Here is a 25,337-nt window from a genome sequence, read left to right on the forward strand (position 1 = left end):
TCTTTTCGTCTAAGCCTTGTGTTTCAAGCAAAAAAAAAAAAGAAAAAACATTCTATTTTCCATGAGGAGAGAAAAAAAAACACATGTGGGAGGAAAAAAATTCCCGCGAGAAAACAAATTTTTATATGCCAAAACAGTGAACAGCGCAAGGAAATTGTAGAAAAAAAATTCTAGATAGAATTTTACTTCTCAAATTGCAAAAAAGAAAAAAAGTTTCACAGTTTTCTTGAAAATGAAATGAAAAGTTGAATTTAAAATTTACTATCCAATTTTTAGAGAGAAAAAAACGATTATGTGTTTCTAAAATGTCCTGATTATACATTGTAAAGTAGCTGTTAGCTTATAAAAACGATAAGAAATAAATTTTATTCGTGGTGCAGTGGGTATAGTGTTCTCGAGTTATGCTACAACTATATTGAGGGTTCAAATCCTGGCAGTTGGAAAGTTTTTCCTTTATCGAAATTAATTAAATTGCAGTATATTTATAGAAATTTAGAAAAATATACAATAATTAATTATTGTTGAAAATAATAGACGATTGCCATGGTAACGGTTGCTATGGTAACTGTTATCATGGCAACCATACGAGTGTAAAGACAGACGGACGGACACCAAAGCGAAACTATAAGGCTTTCGGGCCTGGGCCACGAAACTTTAAAAAACAGAAAGAAAATTTAAAATAAATAATTAAAAAACGGAAATAAAAAAAACCAAATACCGTGAGGTGAAAAAGCATAAAATAGGAAAAACGAAATAAATAAAAAAGAACAGAAATTAGAAAAGTATAGAAAAAGTATAATACAGAAAAAATAAAAAGAACGAAAGTAGTAATCAAACCGAAAAGAACTAGAAAAGAAAAAATATGAAATATAAATAAATATAATAAAAATGAACAAAACTTTCATTCTTAAGAAAACAATAACACAAGTTAAGCAGTTTTATCATACACGGAGAGAAATTTTTAGGAATATTTACCGTGCTGCCACCTGAAAGTGAGTGCAAAATACATTCTGGTAGTTTTTACCGTGTTGCCCCTACAATTTTGCACTACAGATTGTAGAGACAGCACAGTAAAAACTGCCAGAATGTACTTTGCACTCACTCTCAGGTGACAGTACTGTAAATATTCCTAGAAATTTCTCTCCATGTAATGTTAAATAAAATAAAGTAAAATAATTTAAACTATTAGTAATTTTTCCATCGGAAAATACAAACAATTTTAGTTGTCATGGATATGACAAGAAATCCAAAAAAAAAATGTTTATTTATCTTCTCAGCTTTTAAAGATTTTCAAAGGGTTAAAATAAAGTCAATTTCATAAAAGAGAAATCTCAACTTTTGCGAGAAACTAGATCTTAACTTTTAAAGTAGGTTAAAAGCGCTAAAAGTTTAAAGAGGCGTTAAAAACGAATCAATTTAGAAAAAAAATTTATAAAATTTGTTTTTTAAATTCATTAATAATAATTTTTATTAAATGCAATTTTATCTTGTCTTTATAATTATATTGAAAATTTACTCTTTGAAACTCTTCTATCTTTTTATTATAAATTGAAAAAATATTTTTGTTATATAAATATTTCGTTATTGTTTTATCAAGAATAAAAGTAAAATTGATTTTCATTTACTATAACTAAAGTTGATATAAAAAATTCTTTTGTGTAAAAAAAGAAGAATTTTTTCTGCTCTGATATTTAATGAATTTATATTTAAAAATTTATGTTATCGGAAATAAGATTTTTTTTTAAATTCCTTTATTATATAAAATTGTGTAGAAATCATTGAACTTTCTTTTATATCTATATAATATGAATTGTTATTCGTCGAAGTCTTTAAAACATTTTAGGTACTGAATAAATTACAAGTTAACCGAGGTAATGACAGTGAAAGTATTCAAATTGGAGAAGTGGGTGGGAAAAGTCTTCTACCCTTAAGTGGAGCAACTTTCCCGTTCTTTTTTTTTCTCACTCTACTCCTACTTTTTAACTTCTTCAGAGATAATTTCCAAATTAATTGATTTGAATCGCGAATTTCTTTAAACTCATAAACAAAAAGTAAAGAACCCCATGAAATTCAATTAATTAAGATAATTATTAATTTTAATACATTGACTGTTTACTATCATGAATATTATAAGTATTCTTATTTTTATTATTATTATCAAAGTAAGTAAATTTACTTGAACCAAATATTTTTTGAGTTAATTAAATGTTATTTATTTCAAATACAGAAATTATTGGTCCAAATACAATTTATTTAATTCAATTATTTGGTTTAAAAAATTTATTTGGTTCACGTAAATATTTATTTGATAATATAGTTAAGTAAACGATTATTTGAAAAATATTTAGCTGAAACAGCAAAAGGTTTCATTACAATAGCAAAAGTTTTAATAAATTGCTTCATTTAAAAATTTCATTATTCTAGTAAAACTTTTTACTGATCCAGATAAAATTTTTTTTCTAAATGCAAAAATTAATTTTCATTTGTAAAATAGAAAATTCAATATATGGGCAAATCCACGAAATAGTACGATATTACTCCTGATTTAAACCATTTTAATTATGTATATTTTTTTTGTATCAGTAAATTTTTGTTAACACATTTTACAGAAAAAAGTATTGCAAAAAAAAATATATGGCATTCAACTTTTATCAAGTTACTGAGCAGAAAATCAAAATAAAAACTTTATTTCTTAAACTGGTAGTAAAGATTAATTATTAAACGTAGGTCCGTGGTTAACGTCTGTTGAGTCCTGGGTTCGATCCCCAATACGTGTGAAAATTTTTTATTCCCATATTAAAGTATTACACATTCAGTAATTGTTATTTAATCATAAATATTAAAAAAATCATAAAATCCAAATAAATACTTATAAATAAAATAATAAAACTCTAAAAAATTGTATTTTAGATTTAGAGCAGAAAAACTATCTGAAATTTCAACCTGAGTATGCAAAATTTAAAAAATTTGATATTCATCCTACAATTCCGTGGATTTGCCCATATAAATTTGCATCAAGTATTTCTTCGTGGACACCCGTTGTGTCGCAGTATATAGGATCGATAGGGACAGCAAACGTGTGGGGAGAGAGAGAGAGAGAGTGGAGTTCGTATCCTGCGGATAAGGGAACGGCATCCATAAATTACGACGCAACTCTGCAGGGTAAAAGTCCTGTACAAGAGACCTCCTGTGTACGGCAATGGGGGTCCTTTTTGCCCCCCCCCCTTTCCGCCCCCCAAGAGTCCACCCCCTCTGTGGCAGCTTTTGCCTCGCAAAGCCTAAGGGTAGGCGTGCTATAGAACTATAAATTTTATCGTTAAGTTGTTTAGACCGTGGCCCCGTAAACAGTGCGAGGGTGGGGCTGATTTCGAAGACTCCTTTTTCGGCATTCTATATACACCCTTGAGAATAGAACCAAGATCGATCTTTCTACTTTCCGATAGTATCTATATATTTATCACAAAAGACATGCTTTTGATACGCAAAAAAAAAATCATCTTAAAAAATATATATATATACATATATAATAAGCTGTATATACAATATCGTTTCTCATAAGGTACAAGAATGTTAAACCGTCCTTTATGTTAATTTCCGGTATACATATATATACATATGAAAATTGTTGGAAAAACGTGCGAGCTATAGGAGAAAAATTTGCCTCTTTGAATTTTATGCTCGTGGCTATTGTATTTTTACTGAAATGGAACATGAGAAAAGATTTTATTGCCTGTTTTATGGTTGCTGTATAACCTTAAGCGTAACTGGTAATTTTTCGAGATTGTTACACGTTTCAAGTGAAAATAGAAGAAGAAAGAATTTTCATAATTGGCGAGAGAAATTTTGAAATTTTACAAAAAAACCGTTTTTTCTTCTTCCATATTTCAAAAAAGGAACTTTATAAATTAAAATGAAAAAACAATAACCCAGAAAAATATTTATTTGAATCAAAGAAGTATTTTTCTTTGATACAGGGTCAAAGAAAAATTTTTTTTAATTTAAAGAGAATTTATTTTTAAATAAAATTTATTTAATTTAAAATGAATTTGTTTAGTTTGAAGAAATACTTTTTCAATTTCAAACAAAGTTTTGAATAGAATATGAACAATTTTCTTTAAATCAAATAAATTTTTTCAAAATTAAGGAAAACATTTCTTTGATCTTGTATTAAAGAAATAATTTGTCGATTCAAAGAAACAATTAATTTTTTATAATTTTTAATAATATTTTTAATAAAATGGTACTCACGTTGATGCCCTCAGAAGCATGGAAGAATAGTCGCAGTAGAAAAGTCCCGCTTATGTCAGACACAGTAGCACATTAAATACATCACATCTGAACTGAAACAAAATACAATTTTATTATTATTTATTGTCTGTGAATAACTATACGAAAAAATGTACTACAAATTAACTCTCTAAATCTGAATTAGTAAACATGTTAATTAGTAAATGACATTTTACTGTATAAATTTGTTAAAATTTAGTAATAAATTAGAAAAAAAGGAATTTTTGAAATAATTTATATAGCTAAAAGATAGTAACTAATTTCAATTAATTAAAATATTTACTAATTCACTCTCTAAATTTATAATAGTTAAAAATTACTAATTTTATAACAGAAAATGAATTAGTAAATTAGTAAAATCTAACTAATACTCTCTAAATCTGAATTAGTAAAAATGTTTACTAATTTGAATTAGTGACTCACTTTTTGCTTCTGAATTAATAAAATTTTACTAATTGTTAGTAAAAGTTACTAATAATTAGTAAAATGTTACTAATTCAGAAGCAAAAAGTGAGTCACTAATTCAAACTAGTAAACATTTTTACTAATTCAGATTTAGAGAGTAGTAAGAAAAAAAGGTTTTCCATACCAAATTAGTAAAATTTATCTAATTCAAAAGCAAACAATGAGTCACTAATTCAAATTAGTTAAAAAAATTTACTAATTCCAATTTAGAGAGATATATAATAATATAGAGATATATAATAATTCTTACTAATTTATATTTAGAGGAGTACTAATAATTAGTTATTTTTTTACTAATTTTTTACTAACTCTTTCAATTTGAAATAGGTAAAAATAATTAAATTTTAGAAAAAAATTAAAATTATTTCATTAATTCATTTAGTTAATAGAAATTTACCAAAACTTCACTTATTTTGACACTACCTATAAAAAGAATTGACCTAATAATTAGTTTACACTTTTAAATAAATTAGTAGTAATATTACTATTTCAATCAGTAGAATAACTTTGGACTATCAAATTAGTTATTTTTAACAAATTGAAACAAAAATAATAAATAATCTCCTTTGTCATTTTCATGAATTATTTTTAAAAAATTCAAATTCAGACAAAAACAATAAATAATCTCTCTGTCATTTTCGTTTACTCTTATATATAAATCAATATTTATGACCCTTTAACATACTGTATATGAAAAATTAAAATATTCAAAATAGTGTATACATGTTAAATGATTCATTCATCTTTCGAGAAAGGTTTTTAAATTGGTTTTCTAAATTCTCCCTATATGACAGCGCCCAACTAATATATTTGGTTTCCCAATCAAATGGCAAACACCCTAAAAAGTCAGTCAGTCTCTCTCTTTCTTTCCCTTTTGATTGGTGCACGTTTATTCTCATTCGATCAAAATCTACAGAAAAGAAAACATAATAACGGTAATCACACTTCTCAAGAGAAATAATACACGGGGCTTTTTTTTATATATATATATATATATATATATGGAAGCGAAGGAAAAATTCTATCGACAGTATAGGGAAATATGAAAGAATCGAAGTTGTGAGAGGGGTGAGATGGGGGGGGGGTGTCCACAGGAGAGAAAAGAAGAGAGTTTTTGAGAAGAGAGGTAGTAGTAGAAGCTACACGAGGGTCGCTTCGGCGAAGCCGTAGACTTTCGACCCTCCCTATAACATCGTTTCTCATCCCCCCCTTTTTCCTCCACCCACAAGTATTCCGAAGCGTCTCTTGCCTCCTCTCTCATACTTCTCTCTTAAACCCTCACTCCCTCCCACCCCTTTCCCTCTTTTCCAGGTTCTCTCTTGCCACCCTCGATATTAAAAATTTCAATATCCTAGCCCCAGGGGTGGAAAACACATAATGTATTCAGGTGACGTCCCGGCCATTCTATCGGCGAGAAAAACGTACAGTTTTTCAGGAGGAATCGAATCCCGCACACTCACCCCTCTTTCTCTCTCGTGTGTCACCCTCAATTCCAACGCGTCTCTCTTCAGTCTTTTCTCCCACAGGAAGTTCCTTTGTCTCATCCTGTCCTGCATTTTATGTGTTGTTGTGTATATATTTCCTCGTTTCTACATATTCTACCCCTTTCTCCTCTCCTCCCCCCTTTTTTCGAATCGTCCTGACACTCTTATATATATTCTTTTCTTTATTTTCTTTTTTTTTTTTTTTTGGTTTTACATTGCGCTAAAATTCACTGACGGTCTTTAAATCTTTATGTATAGTGAGAGTGTCAACAATATATGCCTGCTGCACTTTGATTAATGCAAATCCATGGAATCGACTACCCTCGTTCAGCGAAGTGTTAGAATTTGCAGGGACCGTTTCCGCTTTTGTGTTTTGCTTTTTAATCTACCGTGTAATTAACGAAATGAAGCTTTCCTTCTTTAAATTGTCATGCAGTCAGAGAGTACAGAATTTTTTTTTTTATATCCTCGTTTTATCCCAAATTGTTAATATTGATAAATTAAAATTATTATTTATAAAACAAATTCTCTAATTTTTACATCATTTATTTACAGAACCTTGAAAAATCGCAAATCTGAAATAAATAAAACTAACGTATACGGCGGGGATCGAACCTATGACCTACGGACTTGAAACTCAACGCACTAACCACTACACTACGCAAACTATACAGTTAACACAGTTAAACCCCGCGTGAAAAACGAACTATGGGAAAAAGCTATCAAAAGCTGGCAAAAGATGGGAGAAGATTTTCGCCATTGTTTTTAAGTTTTATCCCATACTTCAAAGAATTGCAAAAAGCTCACAAACCATTGCTTATGAGCCTTTCCCATACTTTTTTTTTATCATATAACATTGCTAAAATCTTGCCAAAGTATTGCAAAAATATGGGAATAAAATAAAGTCAATTTTTTCTAACTTACTTCTTATTTTTCTCATTTTTTTTTCTGAAAATCATTGCAAAACAATGGGAAAAAGATTAAGAAAGAAAAAATTTATTTTTCTCATTTTTTCATCTTTAAAAATTAGATTTTTAAAGTATTGCTAAAACCTGGCAAAAATATACGAACAAAATTAATCAATTTTCCTCTATTTTTCAACTTTAAAAATTGGATTTTTAAAGTATTGCAAAAATATGGGAAAAAGATTGGAAAGAAAAAACCAATTTTCCTCTATTTTTCAACTTTAAAAATTGGATTTTTAAAGTATTGCAAAAATATGGGAAAAAGATTTTGAAAGAAAAAATCAATTTTCCTCTATTTTTCAACTTTAAAAATTGGATTTTTAAAGTATTGCAAAAATATGGGAAAAAGATTGAAAAGAAAAAACCAATTTTCCTCTATTTTTCAACTTTAAAAATTGGATTTTTAAAGTATTGCAAAAATATGGGAAAAAGATTTTGAAAGAAAAAATCAATTTTCCTCTATTTTTCAATTTTAAAAATTTGATTTTTAAAGTATTGCAAAAATATGGGAAAAAGATTGTGAAAGAAAAAATCAATTTTCCTCTATTTTTCAACTTTAAAAAATTGATTTTTAAAGTATTGCAAAAATATGGGAAAAAGATTTTGAAAGAAAAAATCAATTTTCCTCTATTTTTCAACTTTAAAAATTTGATTTTTAAAGTATTGCAAAAATATGGGAAAAAGATTGGAAAGAAAAAACCAATTTTCATCTATTTTCCAACTTTAAAAATTTGATTTTTAAAGTATTGCAAAAATATGGGAAAAAGATTTTGAAAGAAAAAATCAATTTTCCTCTATTTTTCAACTTTAAAAATTGGATTTTTAAAGTATTGCAAAAATATGGGAAAAAGATTGAAAAGAAAAAACCAATTTTCCTCTATTTTTCAACTTTAAAAATTGGATTTTTAAAGTATTGCAAAAATATGGGAAAAAGATTTTGAAAGAAAAAATCAATTTTCCTCTATTTTTCAACTTTAGAAATTTGATTTTTAAAGTATTGCAAAAATATGGGAAAAAGATTTTGAAAGAAAAAATCAATTTTCCTCTATTTTTCAACTTTAAAAATTGGATTTTTAAAGTATTGCAAAAATATGGGAAAAAGATTGGAAAGAAAAAACCAATTTTCCTCTATTTTTCAACTTTAAAAATTGGATTTTTAAAGTATTGCAAAAATATGGGAAAAAGATTTTGAAAGAAAAAATCAATTTTCCTCTATTTTTCAACTTTAAAAATTTGATTTTTAAAGTATTGCAAAAATATGGGAAAAAGATTTTGAAAGAAAAAATCAATTTTCCTCTATTTTTCAACTTTAAAAATTTGATTTTTAAAGTATTGCAAAAATATGGGAAAAAGATTTTGAAAGAAAAAATCAATTTTCCTCTATTTTTCAACTTTAAAAATTTGATTTTTAAAGTATTGCAAAAATATGGGAAAAAGATTGGAAAGAAAAAACCAATTTTCATCTATTTTCCAACTTTAAAAATTGGATTTTTAAAGTATTGCAAAAATATGGGAAAAAGATTTTGAAAGAAAAAATCAATTTTCCTCTATTTTTCAACTTTAAAAATTTGATTTTTAAAGTATTGCAAAAATATGGGAAAAAGATTGTGAAAGAAAAAATCAATTTTCCTCTATTTTTCAACTTTAAAAAATTGATTTTTAAAGTATTGCAAAAATATGGGAAAAAGATTTTGAAAGAAAAAATCAATTTTCCTCTATTTTTCAACTTTAAAAATTGGATTTTTAAAGTATTGCAAAAATATGGGAAAAAGATTGGAAAGAAAAAACCAATTTTCCTCTATTTTTCAACTTTAAAAATTGGATTTTTAAAGTATTGCAAAAATATGGGAAAAAGATTTTGAAAGAAAAAATCAATTTTCCTCTATTTTTCAACTTTAAAAATTTGATTTTTAAAGTATTGCAAAAATATGGGAAAAAGATTTTGAAAGAAAAAATCAATTTTCCTCTATTTTTCAACTTTAAAAATTTGATTTTTAAAGTATTGCAAAAATATGGGAAAAAGATTTTGAAAGAAAAAATCAATTTTCCTCTATTTTTCAACTTTAAAAATTTGATTTTTAAAGTATTGCAAAAATATGGGAAAAAGATTGGAAAGAAAAAACCAATTTTCATCTATTTTCCAACTTTAAAAATTGGATTTTTAAAGTATTGCAAAAATATGGGAAAAAGATTTTGAAAGAAAAAATCAATTTTCCTCTATTTTTCAACTTTAAAAATTTGATTTTTAAAGTATTGCAAAAATATGGGAAAAAGATTGTGAAAGAAAAAATCAATTTTCCTCTATTTTTCAACTTTAAAAAATTGATTTTTAAAGTATTGCAAAAATATGGGAAAAAGATTTTGAAAGAAAAAATCAATTTTCCTCTATTTTTCAACTTTAAAAATTTGATTTTTAAAGTATTGCAAAAATATGGGAAAAAGATTGGAAAGAAAAAACCAATTTTCATCTATTTTCCAACTTTAAAAATTGGATTTTTAAAGTATTGCAAAAATATGGGAAAAAGATTTTGAAAGAAAAAATCAATTTTCCTCTATTTTTCAACTTTAAAAATTTGATTTTTAAAGTATTGCAAAAATATGGGAAAAAGATTTTGAAAGAAAAAATCAATTTTCCTCTATTTTTCAACTTTAAAAATTTGATTTTTAAAGTATTGCAAAAATATGGGAAAAAGATTGGAAAGAAAAAACCAATTTTCATCTATTTTCCAACTTTAAAAATTGGATTTTTAAAGTATTGCAAAAATATGGGAAAAAGATTTTGAAAGAAAAAATCAATTTTCCTCTATTTTTCAACTTTAAAAATTTGATTTTTAAAGTATTGCAAAAATATGGGAAAAAGATTGGTAGTGAAAAAATCAATTTTCCTTATTTTTTAAACTTTAAAACCTTGTTTTTTAAAATATTGCGAAATCATTGGAAAAATATTGGAAAGAAAAAATCAATCTTTCTCGATTTTTCAGCTTTAAAATTTTGATTTTTAAAGTATTGCAAAAATAAGGAAAAAAGTTTGGGATAAAAAAAATAAATTTATTTCATTTTTTTTAATTATTGCAAAACTAGGTGACAAATAAGGTGCCAAAAGGAAATAATTTTTCTCATTTTCTTACTTTGAAAATTTTGTTTTTTAAATAATTTTTTCTTAGTTTTCCAAAATTCTTTTTTTTGAGAGCACTTCAAAATATAGGAAATGCATGGAACCAAATATAATTTTTTTTACATTTTTGACTTCTAATAATTTTGTTTTTCTAATTATTGTGAATCTACGGGAAAAATATGGTACTAAACATGTTATCTCATTATTCCACTTTTATAAATTTGTTTTATAAAATATTGCAAATTTTGTGAAGAAACATGATACAAGAAAATTATTTTTCATTACTTTTTTTAAAATTTATTTTTCAAACTATTACAAAAATACAGTAGGAATATGTAACATAAGTGAATAATTTTTTGCATTTTAAATTTATAAGTGAAATTCAGTTTATTGGAATGTCTAAAATTGATACCATTAAGTATAAAATTGATAACAAAATTTTAATTTAATTTCAAACTTTGCAATTGACTTTGAAAAAATAAGTGGAAGTTACTCTCTAAACCTGAATCAGTAAAATTCCACTGAAGATCAGTGAAATTTGACTGAGAATCAGTGACTCTTTTCTCGCGATTTCAATCAGTGAAATTTCCCTGAAAATCAGTTAAAAATGACTGAAATATCAGTCATATTTCACTGATATTTCAATCATTTTTAACTGATTTTCAGTGAAAATTCACTGATTTAAATCGCGAGAATAGAGTCACTGAATCAGTAACTCTATTGAAATCAGTCAAATTTTACTGATTCAGTTTTAGAGAGTAATATAAGATTATAATTTTATTAAAAAAACTTTTGGAATTAATATTTTATCCATGCTCAATCTTCTTCTTCAGCTTCTTCACCACTCTCATCATCTGCTCTTTCATTGTCTTCTGAATCGCTATTCTCTCCTTCATTGTTACTGTCACTTTCTTCTTCATCAGTATTATCTCTTATAATTTTTCTGTGACTTTCGTATTCTTTCCTTGCTTCGTTGTTCTCTTTCTCATTATTAATGTCGTTATTTTCTTCTCCTTCACTACTATCTGATATTATTTTTCTGTTATTCGCATATTTTTTTTTTCCACCGCTTTTATCTTCTACACCATTCTTGACATTTTCACTTGTCATATTTTCATTGCTCTTGTCCTCAGTCCTTTGCTTTTTGTTTGTTTCTTTTTTTATATTCTTTTTGATTTTATCTCCTTCTTTCTTAGGGTGTCTTAATGTGCCGCATGTATTATTAATGACTTTTATCAAATCTTCATTTGTGAATTCATCTGGAACCGTTTTCTTCCTCTGTACGTAAGCTGAAAAATAAATCTATATTAATAAAATCAGACTTATGTCTATACATTGCTCAAAATTAATTTTTCTTGAATAGTTTATCATTTTAAGTAATGAAGATTCCAAATATGCCAAAAATAAAAATTTTGTCTGTCTGTCTGTACATTTTTAACAGTAAAATTGAAGAATTTTATTAGAATTGGTAAATTAATAATTCTAAATCTTAAATATGAAATTAGATATTGTAAAAAAAAATAAAAAATGTCTATACTAACTCTTTGAAATTAACAATTATTATTTCGTTGTCAAATTTTTCAATTAAACAAATATATTATTAATATTATTTAAATTAAACTAATTGTATACTGACACTCTACGTTTCATTAAAACTATAAAAATTTAATTATTTTTTTAAATAAAATAAATAAAAATATTTTTAAAAAAAGCCAAAAGTTTAGAGGGGTCGTTATTTTACATTATTATAACAATTTTTAATAATTTGTAGATAGAAAAAAATATTTTGTTTATTTACCAATATAGGAAGTGAAAACCCTTCGAAAACGGGTACGACAGATAGTTATTTTGTAAATATTTAACATATTTTTGTACAAGATAAATGATGAATTGCACTTACAGAGAATAGCAATTCTAATGTCTTCAGGAACCGCTGTATTCGATTTGCTGTGCCCTAACGCACACATTGTTTTTAATTGCTCTTTCTTTATCAATTCAAATAATAGCAATCGAGCTAAAATTTTGGGTTTATTTTTAAACCTGTTAATTAATATTAACTTCGATGATTTAATATAAACTGGTATCCCTTTTCGGAGTTGAATTAGAGGATCTGAATCCTTTGAATCGGCCTAGAGACAGAACAGAAAAATATTAGGTCGATCATGCATATTAATATATATATATATATATATATATATATATACTGGCAAAGTAGCTGAATCAATGGCTGATGAAGTAGCTGGAAAAGTTGGTGTTAAATTGATTGGTAACGTAGCAGGCGTTTCAGCTGAAATTCTTATCTTTAGAAACTCTGTCATCCTCTCAAAAGCGACAACTGTTTCCGGTGTTATGACTTATGAAAAAAAATTAATAGATTTACAAAAGTTTCTAATATTACATACCTTATTATTTATAATACAACACCATATTAATTAATTTTACCTAAATCTTTAAAAAACCTCTCGTAAATACAATTCTCATGAGGTTTCAAAGATCCAACTCCTCCAATGCTCCCATCATTCTCACGAAATTCAAAAACGTTGACAACTTGATCGCATCTATCTTCTTGAGCTACATAAAAATATTTATTATTATAAAAGTGACTTTTATATGATTAAAATATTCTAGGTGAAGCCAATGGCCAAAAGCCAGATTGGAGCAGGTAATGGTAAAAGGTAAATTATGTACAGGTCCCCATGTAAAAAGTTCCCGAGAAATTTTCGTGACTCTTCCGTAAGTCTCCCAAGAAATTTCCGAGAATTTTTCGTCAATTTCTGGGGAGAATCTCCAAGAATTTTTAATATTAATTCTTTTATCACTCCCGGGAATATTCCAGGAGATTCCCGAGGATTTATCGAAAGTGACTCCCGGGGAATTTCTTAGTCTATTTCCTGGGAACTTCTTCACGTCTTTCAAGACCTTGAAATTCACTTAAGCATTATATTACAAAATATATAAAATAACATTTATATTAACATTCATACATAGAAAGAGAATCGGAAATAAAATAATTAAGGTGGTAAAGTAGTAGTAGTAAAGTAGTATATAACACAGAAAAAACTTGGACTCATTTTTATTGCAACTCAAAACGAGTCTATGTTAAATGACATAGAACGTGGCGCCATCTACCATACTCGTTTTTGATGCGTATCAAATTGAGTATGAATTTCATACTCACTTTGAGAACAAGTTTTTACAGTGAAAAGGTCAAAATAAAAGAATTGGAATCCTCTATTGTACAATATGAGAATTTGTAAGAAAAGAAGAACAAGAGATTCTTCAATTAACAATTTAACGAAACAATTGAAGAATATTTAAATTTTAATTTATTGACTTTCAAAATTATTATTTTTATGAGTGTACCAGAAATAGCTGATGAAGTTGTTCCGCTCATATCAACTCTAATCTTCTTCGCTGTGGAACAATTGATTATTTAATAACAAAAAGAAAAAAATTATTATTACTTTATATTTCGTTTCAATGATTTGATTTGATTGAATTAATCAAATTGCTTTACCTGAATCTTGATCATGATCTTTTTCACTTAAAGATCTTTTTCGAATACCTTCAGTTTTTAACATGGGTCCAAATTTGTCAACATCTGCTTCGATTACCATTTCTGATATATAAAAGAGTATAAAATGTACGCAGATAATAATTTATATGGGACGCAAGAATACTCTTCACATTATACTTGTAAAAATTTTTTAGTTTTTAACAGATTTTAATTTAAAAACGCAAAAACACAGAATTACTATTTAGTAGAATTTTATAATGGAGATTTTATATTGAACTATATTTTAATGTCGAAAAATTTTTATTTAACTGAATTATTATTTAACAAAATATCCATTGAGATTCAATTTTGTATATAGCATATTTTTTTCGTTTAAACAGGATTTATATTTAGGTAAAATTATATAAAAAAGCAACTTTAGTTTAACACAATTGTCCTTTAATCAAATCCCTACTCATCTTAAAATTCCCTTAATAACATTTTGATTTAATTAAATTCATATTTAATAGAATTTCTAATATCTTGTCTAATTTTCTAAACGAATTTTCATTAAAATATTTATTAATTGAAGAAATTATTATTTATATTCAGTAATAATTAACTGATATTCTACTTAATTAGATTTTTTAATTAGAAAATTTTCATTTTACTAAAGTCTCATTAAATAATAATTCTTCGGTTAAAAGTGTAGTTAGGAGTAAAAGTTTTCGAGTTAAAAATCAACTCCAAAAGGGAGTTAATCAGTTAATTAACTCCAAAAGCATTAACTGCCTCAGCATAATTCAACTCATAAATCAACAAATCCCTTCGGTTTAACTCCGAAAAGGGTGTGAATTTGATAGAGTCCCAAAAGGGAGTTAAATTTTAACTCTCTTTTTTTACAATGTAATAAGTCTCTTGTGTAAAATTCTGATAAGTTGAAATTCTATGTTTCTTAATTCAATGCCATAAAAATTCCAACAATTTTAATATGAGGAGTTTTCATGCTCTCCATTTATATGATAATATCCCAAGCAAAAATTTCTGTCATATGCCAATATTAACAACAGGCGCAGTATTGCACCAACACTGGCTTGCCAACACTTGACTTGCCCGTACTGATCCAGTACTGGTATAAATAAAAATTCGGTACTGTGCCAGTACATTCTCATTACTGCGCTAATATTGTGTGGACAGTATTGGCAAACCAGTACTGGATATAACACCAGTACCACACAAAAAATTGCGTTGGAAAAAAATTAGTGATTATTTCCTTATAACTATTCCATTTTTAGATGAAAATTACAAACTTTTAGTTTAAAAAAAAAAAATATTTTAATCAAAAAATAGAATATGTGAAATTTGAAAATAATTTTTCTTATTTGTATAATTAAATTGAATTATAATTAAAAAAATCTTTAATTTTAATAATTATTTATCTTAATATTTATTGGATAATAATACAAAAAATTATATTTTCTATTAATTAATAATAATAATAAAAATAATAATAATAGTAATTCAACAATTAGTCTTTAATATTAATAATATATTACTAATAATAATAATAACAATAATATATTAATATTTGAATAAACGTTCATTATTATTAACAAATAATAATTCGAAAACTAAAAAAAATGAATAACAGAAAGAAATATTAAATAAATAAAGTGTTTCAAAAATTATTTTAATAATTATTACTATTTACTAATATTCAGATTATTAAATGACAATTGCTCACAAATTTGTTTAAATTAAATGCTTCAAATATTGTAATTACTGGTTCAAATAGAATTTGTTCAATTTGAATGAAAATTATTTGATTCTGGTAAATATTTATTTAATAATAGACAACTTTGCGTTTATTTATTGCAACAAACGATTTTTTTCAGAGTTGAACCTATATTATTTTCAATAAATTACACAAGTTTTTAAGAGTGGTTGTTCATATGAATTTATTTAATTTCGAATTGACTAATATTGGCTAAGTTTTTGCTTCATCAATTAGTAAAAAAAAAATAAATTATTAGTAGAAAATAACTAATTATTAATAGAAAATAACTAATTATTGATAAATAAATAACTAAGAAAATAGTTAAATTTCATTAATTATTAGTGGAAAATGACTAAACAAGTAGTAAATCTCAACTAATTATTAGTAAATAATTGATTATATGAAGATAGTCAGACTATACTAATTATTAGTAGAAAATAACTAATTATTGGTAAATAAATAAATAAGAAAAAAGTTAATGACTATAACATAATAGTCAGACTATACTGATTGATTGATAAGAATTATTAAAATTCCTATTCTATGGCAGTACTAACACGCTAAAATAGAAAAACCTTGTATAGAACATATTCTAGTACTGGCTGATTACTGGTTAGTATAATTGTGCCCATACTGGCTTGGGTAATGGAAGCTGTACAGAATCATTATTTGATGGTATATCATTGTTGATGGCAATACTGGCCAGTAATTGCCAGTATTGGCGCATTACTTCGCCTGTTGTAAATTTTTGCTTCGGGAGTTATTTATTTTTTGATAGTAAAACATAAGTTAATCGTCAATACAGTTCTATTTATGTTAAAATTAAGTAAAAAAAAAAATATGAAAACCAAGGAAATAAAGAAATGTTTCGACCAAAAAGGAAGAGAAACAATCAATAATATTGTACACCATTATTATAAAAAAAAATTTTTTAATTTAATTTTAAATTATTTTTTTTTTAAATTTTAATTATTTTTCTTATATTTGAATATATACCTTCAGAATGTGATGGTAAGATTGAAATTTTCTGCGAAATAACTTCTGTTTTTGTTATTTTTAATTTGTTATTTCCCTTTTTAATTAACGATTTCGTTGGTTTCTCTACTTTGTCTTTTTCAATTAATTTTGAAAACTGCTTTTGAAACATTTTTTCTGTTGAATTCCGCATTTTTGTCCTCAATAATTTGTTTGTCTTGTTTACTAATTCTTCTTCATCTTCTGGATCTTTATGTTCATTCATTATATTCGAAGATTTTACGTGAACTGTAAAAAAATTATTATTAATATTATTATTAATTTTTTTTATCACTAAAAAAACTTTTTGGTTAATGAATCTGAATTCTTGATAAATATACCCTTACTACTTTTTTATTATAATTACAATAATAATTTAATACAATACAGAATGCCCAGCTGTGAGAGAAGTCAGAGAACTTTTTATTCAGCAAATTTGATGAAATGTGAGAGAATTTTTTTGAAATATTAAAAGATGATAATTTTTTATTTAGTTGTATTATATCGAATTATTAAATTTTATTAGGGTATACTCAATTTTTTTTATTTATTAATATTTATTAAGAAGTTTTTAATTTAAGATAAAAATGAGAAAATTACTTGATTCGTGATGATTTTGAGCAGGCTCGGAATTTTTCTCTCTTGAATTAGATTTCGATTTTTCGTTGTCAGCTGTAACAAAGTATCATAAAATAATTTGCAAAGAAAATAATTATTATAAAAAGACTTAAAAAAGAATTATTATAAATATTTAAAAGAAATAAATTTCAAAAAATTTAGAGAAAAAGATATTTTAAAAGATAATAATTTTATATAATTATCGAACTATTAAATTTAATTAGGGTTTATTAAATATTTTTTATTTATTAATATCTATGAAGTAATTTTTAATGTAAGGTTAAAATAATATAAATACTCTCTAAAATTGAAGCAGTGAAATTTGACTGATTTTTAGTGATTGAAATTGCTAGAATAGAGTCACTGATACTCAGTCAAATTTCACTGATCCAGGTTTAGAGAGTACTTCATTCGAGATTCTATATTTTCAAAGAATCTATATTTGATTTGAATGGCTGAGAATTTTTCCCTCCAGAAGCTAACCAGAACTAACTCCTCCAGAACAAACTATGCTATTAGTCCTACTTTGAGAATATATTATAAAATAATTAGAAAAAATATTAATATAAAAAAAAAATTCTATTAATTTTTTTGCAAAGAAAACAATTATAATAAAAAAACTTTATTGTGAAAAAATTATTTAAAAGAAATAAATTTAAAAAGTTTGAAAGATAAAAATTTTATATAATTATTTAACTATTAAATTCAATTAGGATTTATTAAAATTTTTTGTATTTATTAATGTCTATAAAGTAATTTTTAATTTAAGGTTAAAATAATATAATTACTTAATTCGAGATTCGAAATTCGCAAAGAATCTATTTTCGGTTGGAATGGCTGAGAATTTTTTTCTCCAGAACCAGACGATGACTCTTCCTTATCGTCTGTAAGAAATTAATTAAATTATAACAAACTATTAGTCTTACTATGAGCATATATTATAAAATTATTAGAAAAGATATTTCTTTTGGAAATAATAATTTAAAAATGAAAAAAAATTCTATTAATTTTTTTGCATAGAAAACAATTATTATAAAAAGACTTTATTGGGAAAAAATTATTTAAAACAAATAAATTTAAAAAATTTACAAAGAAAAAAAGTTTGAAAGATAAAAATTTTATATAATTATTCAACTATTAAATTCAATTAGGGTTTATTAAAATTTTTTGTATTTATTAATGTCTATAAAGTAATTTTTAATTTAAGGTTAAAATAATATAATTACTTAATTCGAGATTCGAAATTCGCAAAGAATCTATTTTCGGTTGGAATGGCTGAGAATTTTTTTCTCCAGAACCAGACGATGACTCTTCCTTATCGTCTGTAAGAAATTAATTAAATTATAACAAACTATTAGTCTTACTATGAGCATATATTATAAAATTATTAGAAAAGATATTTCTTTTGGAAATAATAATTTAAAAATGAAAAAAAATTCTATTAATTTTTTTGCATAGAAAACAATTATTATAAAAAGACTTTATTGGGAAAAAATTATTTAAAACAAATAAATTTAAAAAATTTACAAAGAAAAAAAGTTTGAAAGATAAAAATTTTATATAATTATTCAACTATTAAATTCAATTAGGGTTTATTAAAATTTTTTGTATTTATTAATGTCTATAAAGTAATTTTTAATTTAAGGTTAAAATAATATAATTACTTAATTCGAGATTCGAGATTTGCGAAGAATCTATTTTCGGCTTGAATGGCTGAGAATTTTTCTCTCCAGATCCAGATGGTGATTCTTCGTTATTGGCTGAATTTTCCTCAAAAATAGCAGGCAAGTTTTTAATTTTTGACACTATATTATCCCTCGATTTTGTTTTAGCTGCTTTTATTTTATTTTCTTCGTTTTTAATGTCGCTCCGTTTTCTTCTTGTAATTTTCGACTTTTGACTTTTTTTTATGATGTAACCATTTTCATCCACATCCAAGGAATCTAAGTAGACTTTGTTCTCTGAAATTATTATTATTTATTATCTATTTTTTTTTTATTTATTATTTACTATTTATTTATTATTAGAAATATTCACTAGTACAAATAATACGAAAAATTAAATATTTCATAAAATTGGCTTTGAAAGATTCAATTTTAAAATTCTATGAACAATACTATTTTTTAAATTTCAATTTTACTCTTAAATTTTTTTTTAAATTTATTAATATTTTTTATTCTATTCCGTGATAAATTTTTTGTCTTATTAATAAAGAAATATTCTTTCATTCAAATAATTTTTAAACAATAAGGAAATTGAAAAAATTTTACCTCATTTTCAAAATTTTGCTTCTTTCTTTAATAATTTTACATTTTCGAATATAATTAAAATTTTCAATTTTATTTATTCTGTTTACTGAAACAGCAAAAGTAGAAAAATTGAAAAGAAAGAAAATATAACGGAAATAGAAGAAAAATAAGAAAATATGAAATAAAATACTTCTTCTATAATAAAAAGAATTATTTATTATACAAAAACGACACAAAAGAAATCAGACGAGAATAAATTGAGAATAGAAATTAAATTTTTTAAAATCGAGAGAGAAGTATAATACAGAAGAAAAATATACTGACCACTTCGTATAATGATGTTTCCTTCAAATTTTTTTCTCCCATAACTGACCACGACACTATCACCGACTTCTTTATCTTTCATTTCCGGCGTTTCTTCTAAAACTGTCCGGCTATGGTGATTTTTCCATTTAATCAATAAGAACATTTTACTCATTATATTTGACAGTTATCGCGTATGTATCACTTTTCGTTAGTTGCAGTTAGCTGTCATTATAGATCAGCAACTTCATTATAAAACTCACAATCAACTGTTTTTAAACAAATTACATTTTCATATAAAATTTGTTATGACAAAAACAGAATACTTTTATTTTCTTAGTTAGAAAGAGCGATTCAAATGTTTGAAATACCAATCAAATCTTTCTTCTGTCAGAAAAATGTGTCAAAAGCGATTCTAGAAAATATATCATTTAAAGACATATAATAAATAAATTAAACTAAATTTATTAAATTAAAAAATGCGAAGACGTTATCAAGATTTGGAAAATTATTCTTCCAGTCACCAAAAAAGAATAGCATCCTTTTTAAGAAATGTGGAATATAGTGATACGGAAAATAATTCAAATTCAGTAAAGCAATAAAAAATTCTTTTAATAAAATTAAATTATAAGATAAATAATATTAAAGAAAATTATATATTTTACATTCTCAATTTAATTTGTAAATATTAATTTAAAATTATTAAAAACGATTATAATAAATTTAAGAAATAATTTTAGTAACTTGATTGTCGCATAATTAATTTAATAATATTTTTATCAGTTTTACGAAATAAATTTTGCAATTTATTTATTTATTTTTATTTATTCTCATGCAAGTTAATGGGCTTACAGAAATGAGAAACGATCTTTTTTACTTAAAGTATTAATAAATTGTTAATTTGAATTTTCATATTTTCGTTCGGAAATTTTTTATTTGAAATGAGTGACATTTATCATTTGTCCGTTAGATGTCACTCCTTTCAATAAATTGTTAAAATTGAAAAATATATTTTATTCTTTTTTAATTACTAATTTTTTAAATTGTTGCAATTTTACGTTCTAAATCAGTATTAGTCAGTTTTGGTTTCATCTACTCCATATATTTTCGTAATAATAAAAATAAAATAATAAAATTTCAGTAAAATTCAGTTTTATTAAAAAAACATGTTTATACTCTTATCTGTTTTTCTTATAAATAACAGATTTTTATATTTAATTATATAATTATAAATATGAATGAGAAATTCCCTTCCAAATGTATATTTTGATATGAAGTAAATTCGATCAATGGAAGGTAAAGAAAACACATAAAACAGATTTATCTTATTTTTTCAAGTTGCGACGTTTCGATGGTTTTGTTTACCATCTTCTTCAGGCTGAATATTTGAAATAAAATACTTTATTAGATTAGTACTGCTTCTTCTCTCGAGGATATTAATGCAAGGATTGATGATGATATTATTATGCTCAATCCTGATAATTTTTCAATCGATTCTGACAATGGAATGGACAACAATATCGACGAAAATAGCCACTCCGACGTATATAATGACTCTGTTGATGATAACATGAGTGATGGTGACGATCTACATTTTGATACAGCGTCCAATGTAACATCAAACGATTTGCCAAGTTATTCTTCTGATACTAATTATGATGAATCAGGAAATTCATCAGAATTATTAGATGATTCCTTCGAGCTATCAGATAGTGAATCTTATGCATCAGATGCCAATGGTAATCATAATATATTTTCCAATAATATTTCAGTTATTGAATAATAACCCTGACAACACAAGGATATTCAGGATATCCATTTGCTTTCGACGTTTTGGATACCCCTGGGATATCTTAGGGATGTCCATGGATATCGAGAGGATATCCTAGGGATATCCGAACCGCCGAAAGCAAATGGATATCCTCAGAACGTCCCAAAGCTATTCTGAATATCCTTGTGTTGTCAGGGAATCAATTTGAATAATCAATTGAATAATCAACTGAATAAAAAATTGATAATTAATCTTTTATTATTTGTAATATGAAAATGTTCAAAAAGTTTTCTTATTAACAAAATTTATTTCCCACGTAAAAATAATACCAGAAAACTTTCGAGAATTCCCGAGAAATTTCCAGGTACTACCCGCGAGTTTCTCAGGAATTTCCTGAAAACTGCTGCTATTTAAATCTTGGGAACTTCTATGGAGTTAACTTCTGGGAGTTGATTCCTCCTAAGTAGCACGGTATATCACTCGATTGTCATGGTGATATCCACCGGGAATATTCCTGTGATATTCCTGTGATATTAAGAAAATATTCCCGTTTTTCAAATTTTTTATTATTAATTATTTTAATAAAGGTAATTAAAATAAATAAAATAAATAAAATAAATAAAATAAATAAAATAAATAAAATAAATAAAATAAATAAAATAAATAAAATAAATAAAATAAATAAAATAAATAAAATAAATAAAATAAATAAAATAAATAAAATAAATAAAATAAATAAAATAAATAAAATAAATAAAATAAATAAAATAAATAAATAAAATAAATAAATAAAATAAAAAAAAACAATAAAATAAATTTTATATATAAAAATTTTTTATATATTTTTTTTTATTACGTTAATTATATTAATTATTTTAATAAGCGCAATTAAAATAAATATATAAAAAATTTTAAAAAATTTAAAAAACGGGAACATTCCCTTAATATTACAGGAATATCGCAGGAATATTCCCACTGGATATCACTATGAAGCCGACATTTTGTTATCACCTGAATATCTCAGGATTATTCCCGCTGGATATCAGAATGATATTCGGGTGATATACCGTCCTACTTGGGCTGGGAAAATTCCTGAAATTTACCGAGAGTATCTGCATTAAACTTTAACAATTATTGAATTTCTCTAATGCTTTATTAGAATCACTAAGCGATGATGGCACTAACGATTTTGGACCAGAAAATAATGAGATACCAGTAAATGAAGATCCACCCTTATTTCCAGGATGCCCACTCACTTTCTCCGAAAGTTTATTAAGTATTCTTTCCTTGACATTGCGACACACCATAACAGGAGTATTACTGGCTTCAATACTACAATTAGTTCATTTACATTGTCCAGAACCAAATCATTGCGTGGAATCGATTTATATGTTTAAAAAATATTTTGAACACTTAAAAAGCCCCGTAAGCAAACATTTCTATTGCTCTAATTGCTTACAAAATCTTAATGAAAAAACTGACCAATGTCCTAATTGCGAGAATTCAAAACAAAATTATTTTATGACTATTTCGATCATTTCTCAATTAAGAGCTTTATACGAGAGACGTGGCTTTCGCGAAAAATTGAATTACCGCTACAATCGAGTTAAATTAAATCCACAAAATATAGAAGACATTTATGACGGCAAAATTTACCAAGAATTAAGTGCGGATGGAAAAATACTATCTGATCCAAATAACATATCATTTTCGTGGTATACAGATGGCGTAACGGTTTTTAAGTCTTCAAAATTTTCGTTTTGGCCAATATATTTAGTGATCAATGAACTTCCTTATTCTGAGCGATTTAAAAAAGAAAATCTGATTTTGGCCGGAATTTGGTTCGATGATAAAAAACCTGATGCCAATTTATTTCTATTACCCCTTTATAATGAAGTACAAGAGCTAAAAAATGGAGTTGTCTTTGAAATTGATGATCAAAATCTACCTGTCAATGTAAAGGGCATAATTATTTGTGGCACTTGTGACCTCCCAGCCAAAGCTCTATTTTTGAATATGATTCAGTACAATGGCAAATTTGGATGTCACAAATGTAAACAGGAAGGGGCGAGAATTGGGAAGATTCAAATTTATCCGTATCTGAAAAATCTGTCTTTGCGCACAGAAAGTGAAACTGCAAGTCAAGCTGATAGGGTGAATAAAGGTCCAATTTGTGGAGTAAAAGGGCCAACAGTACTTGCATTATTGGTGTATAAATGGATAACAACCACTGCGTTAGATGCGATGCATTGTGTATTTGAAGGGGTTATGAGAATGCTTTTAAAATTATGGTTCGATCCGAAGTATGCAGAAATGCGATTTTCTCTCTACAAACACCTAGATGATATAGACAAAAGGCTTCAAAATATTACTCCTCCTGGTTTTGTTCAAAGGCGACCACGTTCCATTAGGAAACATTTAAAATACTGGAAAGCCTCTGAACTCAAAAATTTCTTTTTGTACTTTTCCCTTATCATTTTACATGATAAAATGCAGCCTAAGTATTTTCATCACTTACAATTATTAATTGGAGCCGTCTATCTTCTCTGCCAACAAAGCATCTCAGAGGACATGATTCAAAATGCAAAACGAATGTTACACGAATTCGTATCAACATTTGAAAATTTGTACGACAGACGGTTTATGTCATGTAACCTACATTCTCTTCTTCACCTACCTGATGCAGTTGCTTCATTAGGACCACTGTGGGTATATTCTTGCTTCACATTCGAAGATATTAATGGGAAGTTAAAGCAATTAGTTCATGGAAGTAAAAGTGCAGAATTGCAAATTTACAATGGGATTTCTTTATACTTGAATATCTTTACTCTGAACAATGATTTTTTAAATCAGGGAACAAAAGTATTTGAATTTTGCAAAAGGCAATTATGTTCTACAAAACAAATGAAGCTCATTGACATTGGCAATTCTTTTTTTATTGTTGGTTGTTTAAGCCGATTACGCGTTCCAGATAACATAATGGATATATTCAAAGCTCAAGGAATTGGCAACAACTTTTTTGTTTTTAAAAAGTTATTTAAAAAACCTTTTCTTTATATGTCGGAAATTTATACTCAAGCGACTGTAACTAATTCGACTTGCGCAAAATACATTAAAAATGAAATAATTAGGTATGGAATGATACGCATGTTCGTCAGAGTTACAAATTGTTTTTGCCGACGAGTATGTCAGTGCGAGGCAGAACACTACGCTGTTATAAAAAAATGTGTCCATATAAATGCCTTTAATTACGCATGCTTGCCAGGTATTCGTTTAAATTTTGTCAAAAGACTTGAAATAGTACACGATGAATTTGAAATTGTACCTATAGATTCTTTAAAATCATTGTGTTTCTTAATACATCTTGAGGACATCAATATGCATTTTGCTGTTCAGCCTGTAAACACAGTAGAACAGGAGTAATTTTCTTTAATTACGATATGCCAATGATTAATTAAAGGCATTTTAAAAGATTTTCTAACACTTTATTTTCATGCTTAAGAGTTATTAAATGAAACGAATATATTGTCATCGTTATTTGTGTTTCTCAAGTTAGCGGATAACGAATACAGAGCCTGGTTACACCAAGTGACTTAAATTTAATCTTCCGAGAGGTTAAAATTACAATTTAATTAATATTTTTACTTTTATTCAAATTTTATGTTTTATTTATATCCTCGTCTGCTTAGAACACTCAATAGAATATAAACAAAATATAAAATTTTAATAAAAGTAAAAATATAAATTAAATTATAATTATAACCTCTCGGAAGATTAAATTTAAGCCACTCGG

At 25.6% G+C, this 25,337-nt stretch overlaps 4 protein-coding genes across 6 annotated transcripts in view; 1 reads left to right on the forward strand and 3 right to left on the reverse strand.

Moving 5' to 3' along the window:
* Nucleotides 1–4,333, reverse strand: part of LOC127279095 (B-cell lymphoma/leukemia 11A) — a 158,087-nt gene extending 153,754 nt beyond the window's left edge. The window contains exon 1 of the mRNA XM_051301233.1: nt 4,249–4,333. The gene's annotated coding sequence lies outside the window, so the exon portion shown is untranslated. The remainder of the gene's footprint in view (nt 1–4,248) is intronic.
* Nucleotides 4,334–10,650: 6,317 nt separating this feature from the next.
* On the reverse strand, nt 10,651–13,046 carry LOC127279043 (uncharacterized). Its single transcript, XM_051301142.1, has 4 exons — nt 12,759–13,046; nt 12,521–12,669; nt 12,217–12,445; nt 10,651–11,605 (listed from the first exon to the last, which is right to left on the reverse strand). The coding sequence occupies exons 2-4, from the start codon at nt 12,632–12,634 to the stop codon at nt 11,133–11,135; spliced, it is 816 nt and encodes a 271-aa protein (XP_051157099.1). The 5' UTR covers nt 12,635–12,669; nt 12,759–13,046; the 3' UTR covers nt 10,651–11,132.
* Nucleotides 13,047–13,315: 269 nt separating this feature from the next.
* LOC127279041 (uncharacterized) lies at nt 13,316–20,256 on the reverse strand. 3 transcript variants are annotated; one of them, XM_051301139.1, is made up of 8 exons: nt 19,795–20,256; nt 18,886–19,182; nt 18,448–18,543; nt 18,010–18,105; nt 17,204–17,275; nt 16,586–16,852; nt 13,834–13,935; nt 13,318–13,730 (listed from the first exon to the last, which is right to left on the reverse strand). In XM_051301139.1, the coding sequence occupies exons 1-8, from the start codon at nt 19,946–19,948 to the stop codon at nt 13,600–13,602; spliced, it is 1,215 nt and encodes a 404-aa protein (XP_051157096.1). In that variant the 5' UTR covers nt 19,949–20,256; the 3' UTR covers nt 13,318–13,599. The 3 variants fall into 3 exon arrangements, with proteins under 3 accessions (XP_051157098.1, XP_051157097.1, XP_051157096.1); XM_051301141.1 differs by lacking the exon at nt 18,448–18,543 and having other exon boundaries at nt 13,316–13,730; XM_051301140.1 differs by lacking the exon at nt 18,010–18,105 and having other exon boundaries at nt 13,317–13,730.
* A 982-nt stretch (nt 20,257–21,238) lies between these two features.
* On the forward strand, nt 21,239–23,847 carry LOC127279252 (uncharacterized; the record flags this gene model as incomplete). Its single annotated transcript, XM_051301489.1, has 2 exons — nt 21,239–21,512; nt 22,704–23,847. Coding segments are annotated over exons 1-2 (1,418 nt in total), but the record flags the coding sequence as incomplete, so codon positions are not given.
* Between the last annotated feature and the right edge of the window lie 1,490 nt (nt 23,848–25,337).

The sequence above is a fragment of the Leptopilina boulardi genome, unplaced genomic scaffold, assembly GCF_019393585.1.
Source record: "Leptopilina boulardi isolate dan_hultmark-lab unplaced genomic scaffold, ZJU_Lbou_2.1 LbouV2_214, whole genome shotgun sequence".
Classification (NCBI taxonomy): domain Eukaryota; kingdom Metazoa; phylum Arthropoda; class Insecta; order Hymenoptera; family Figitidae; genus Leptopilina; species Leptopilina boulardi.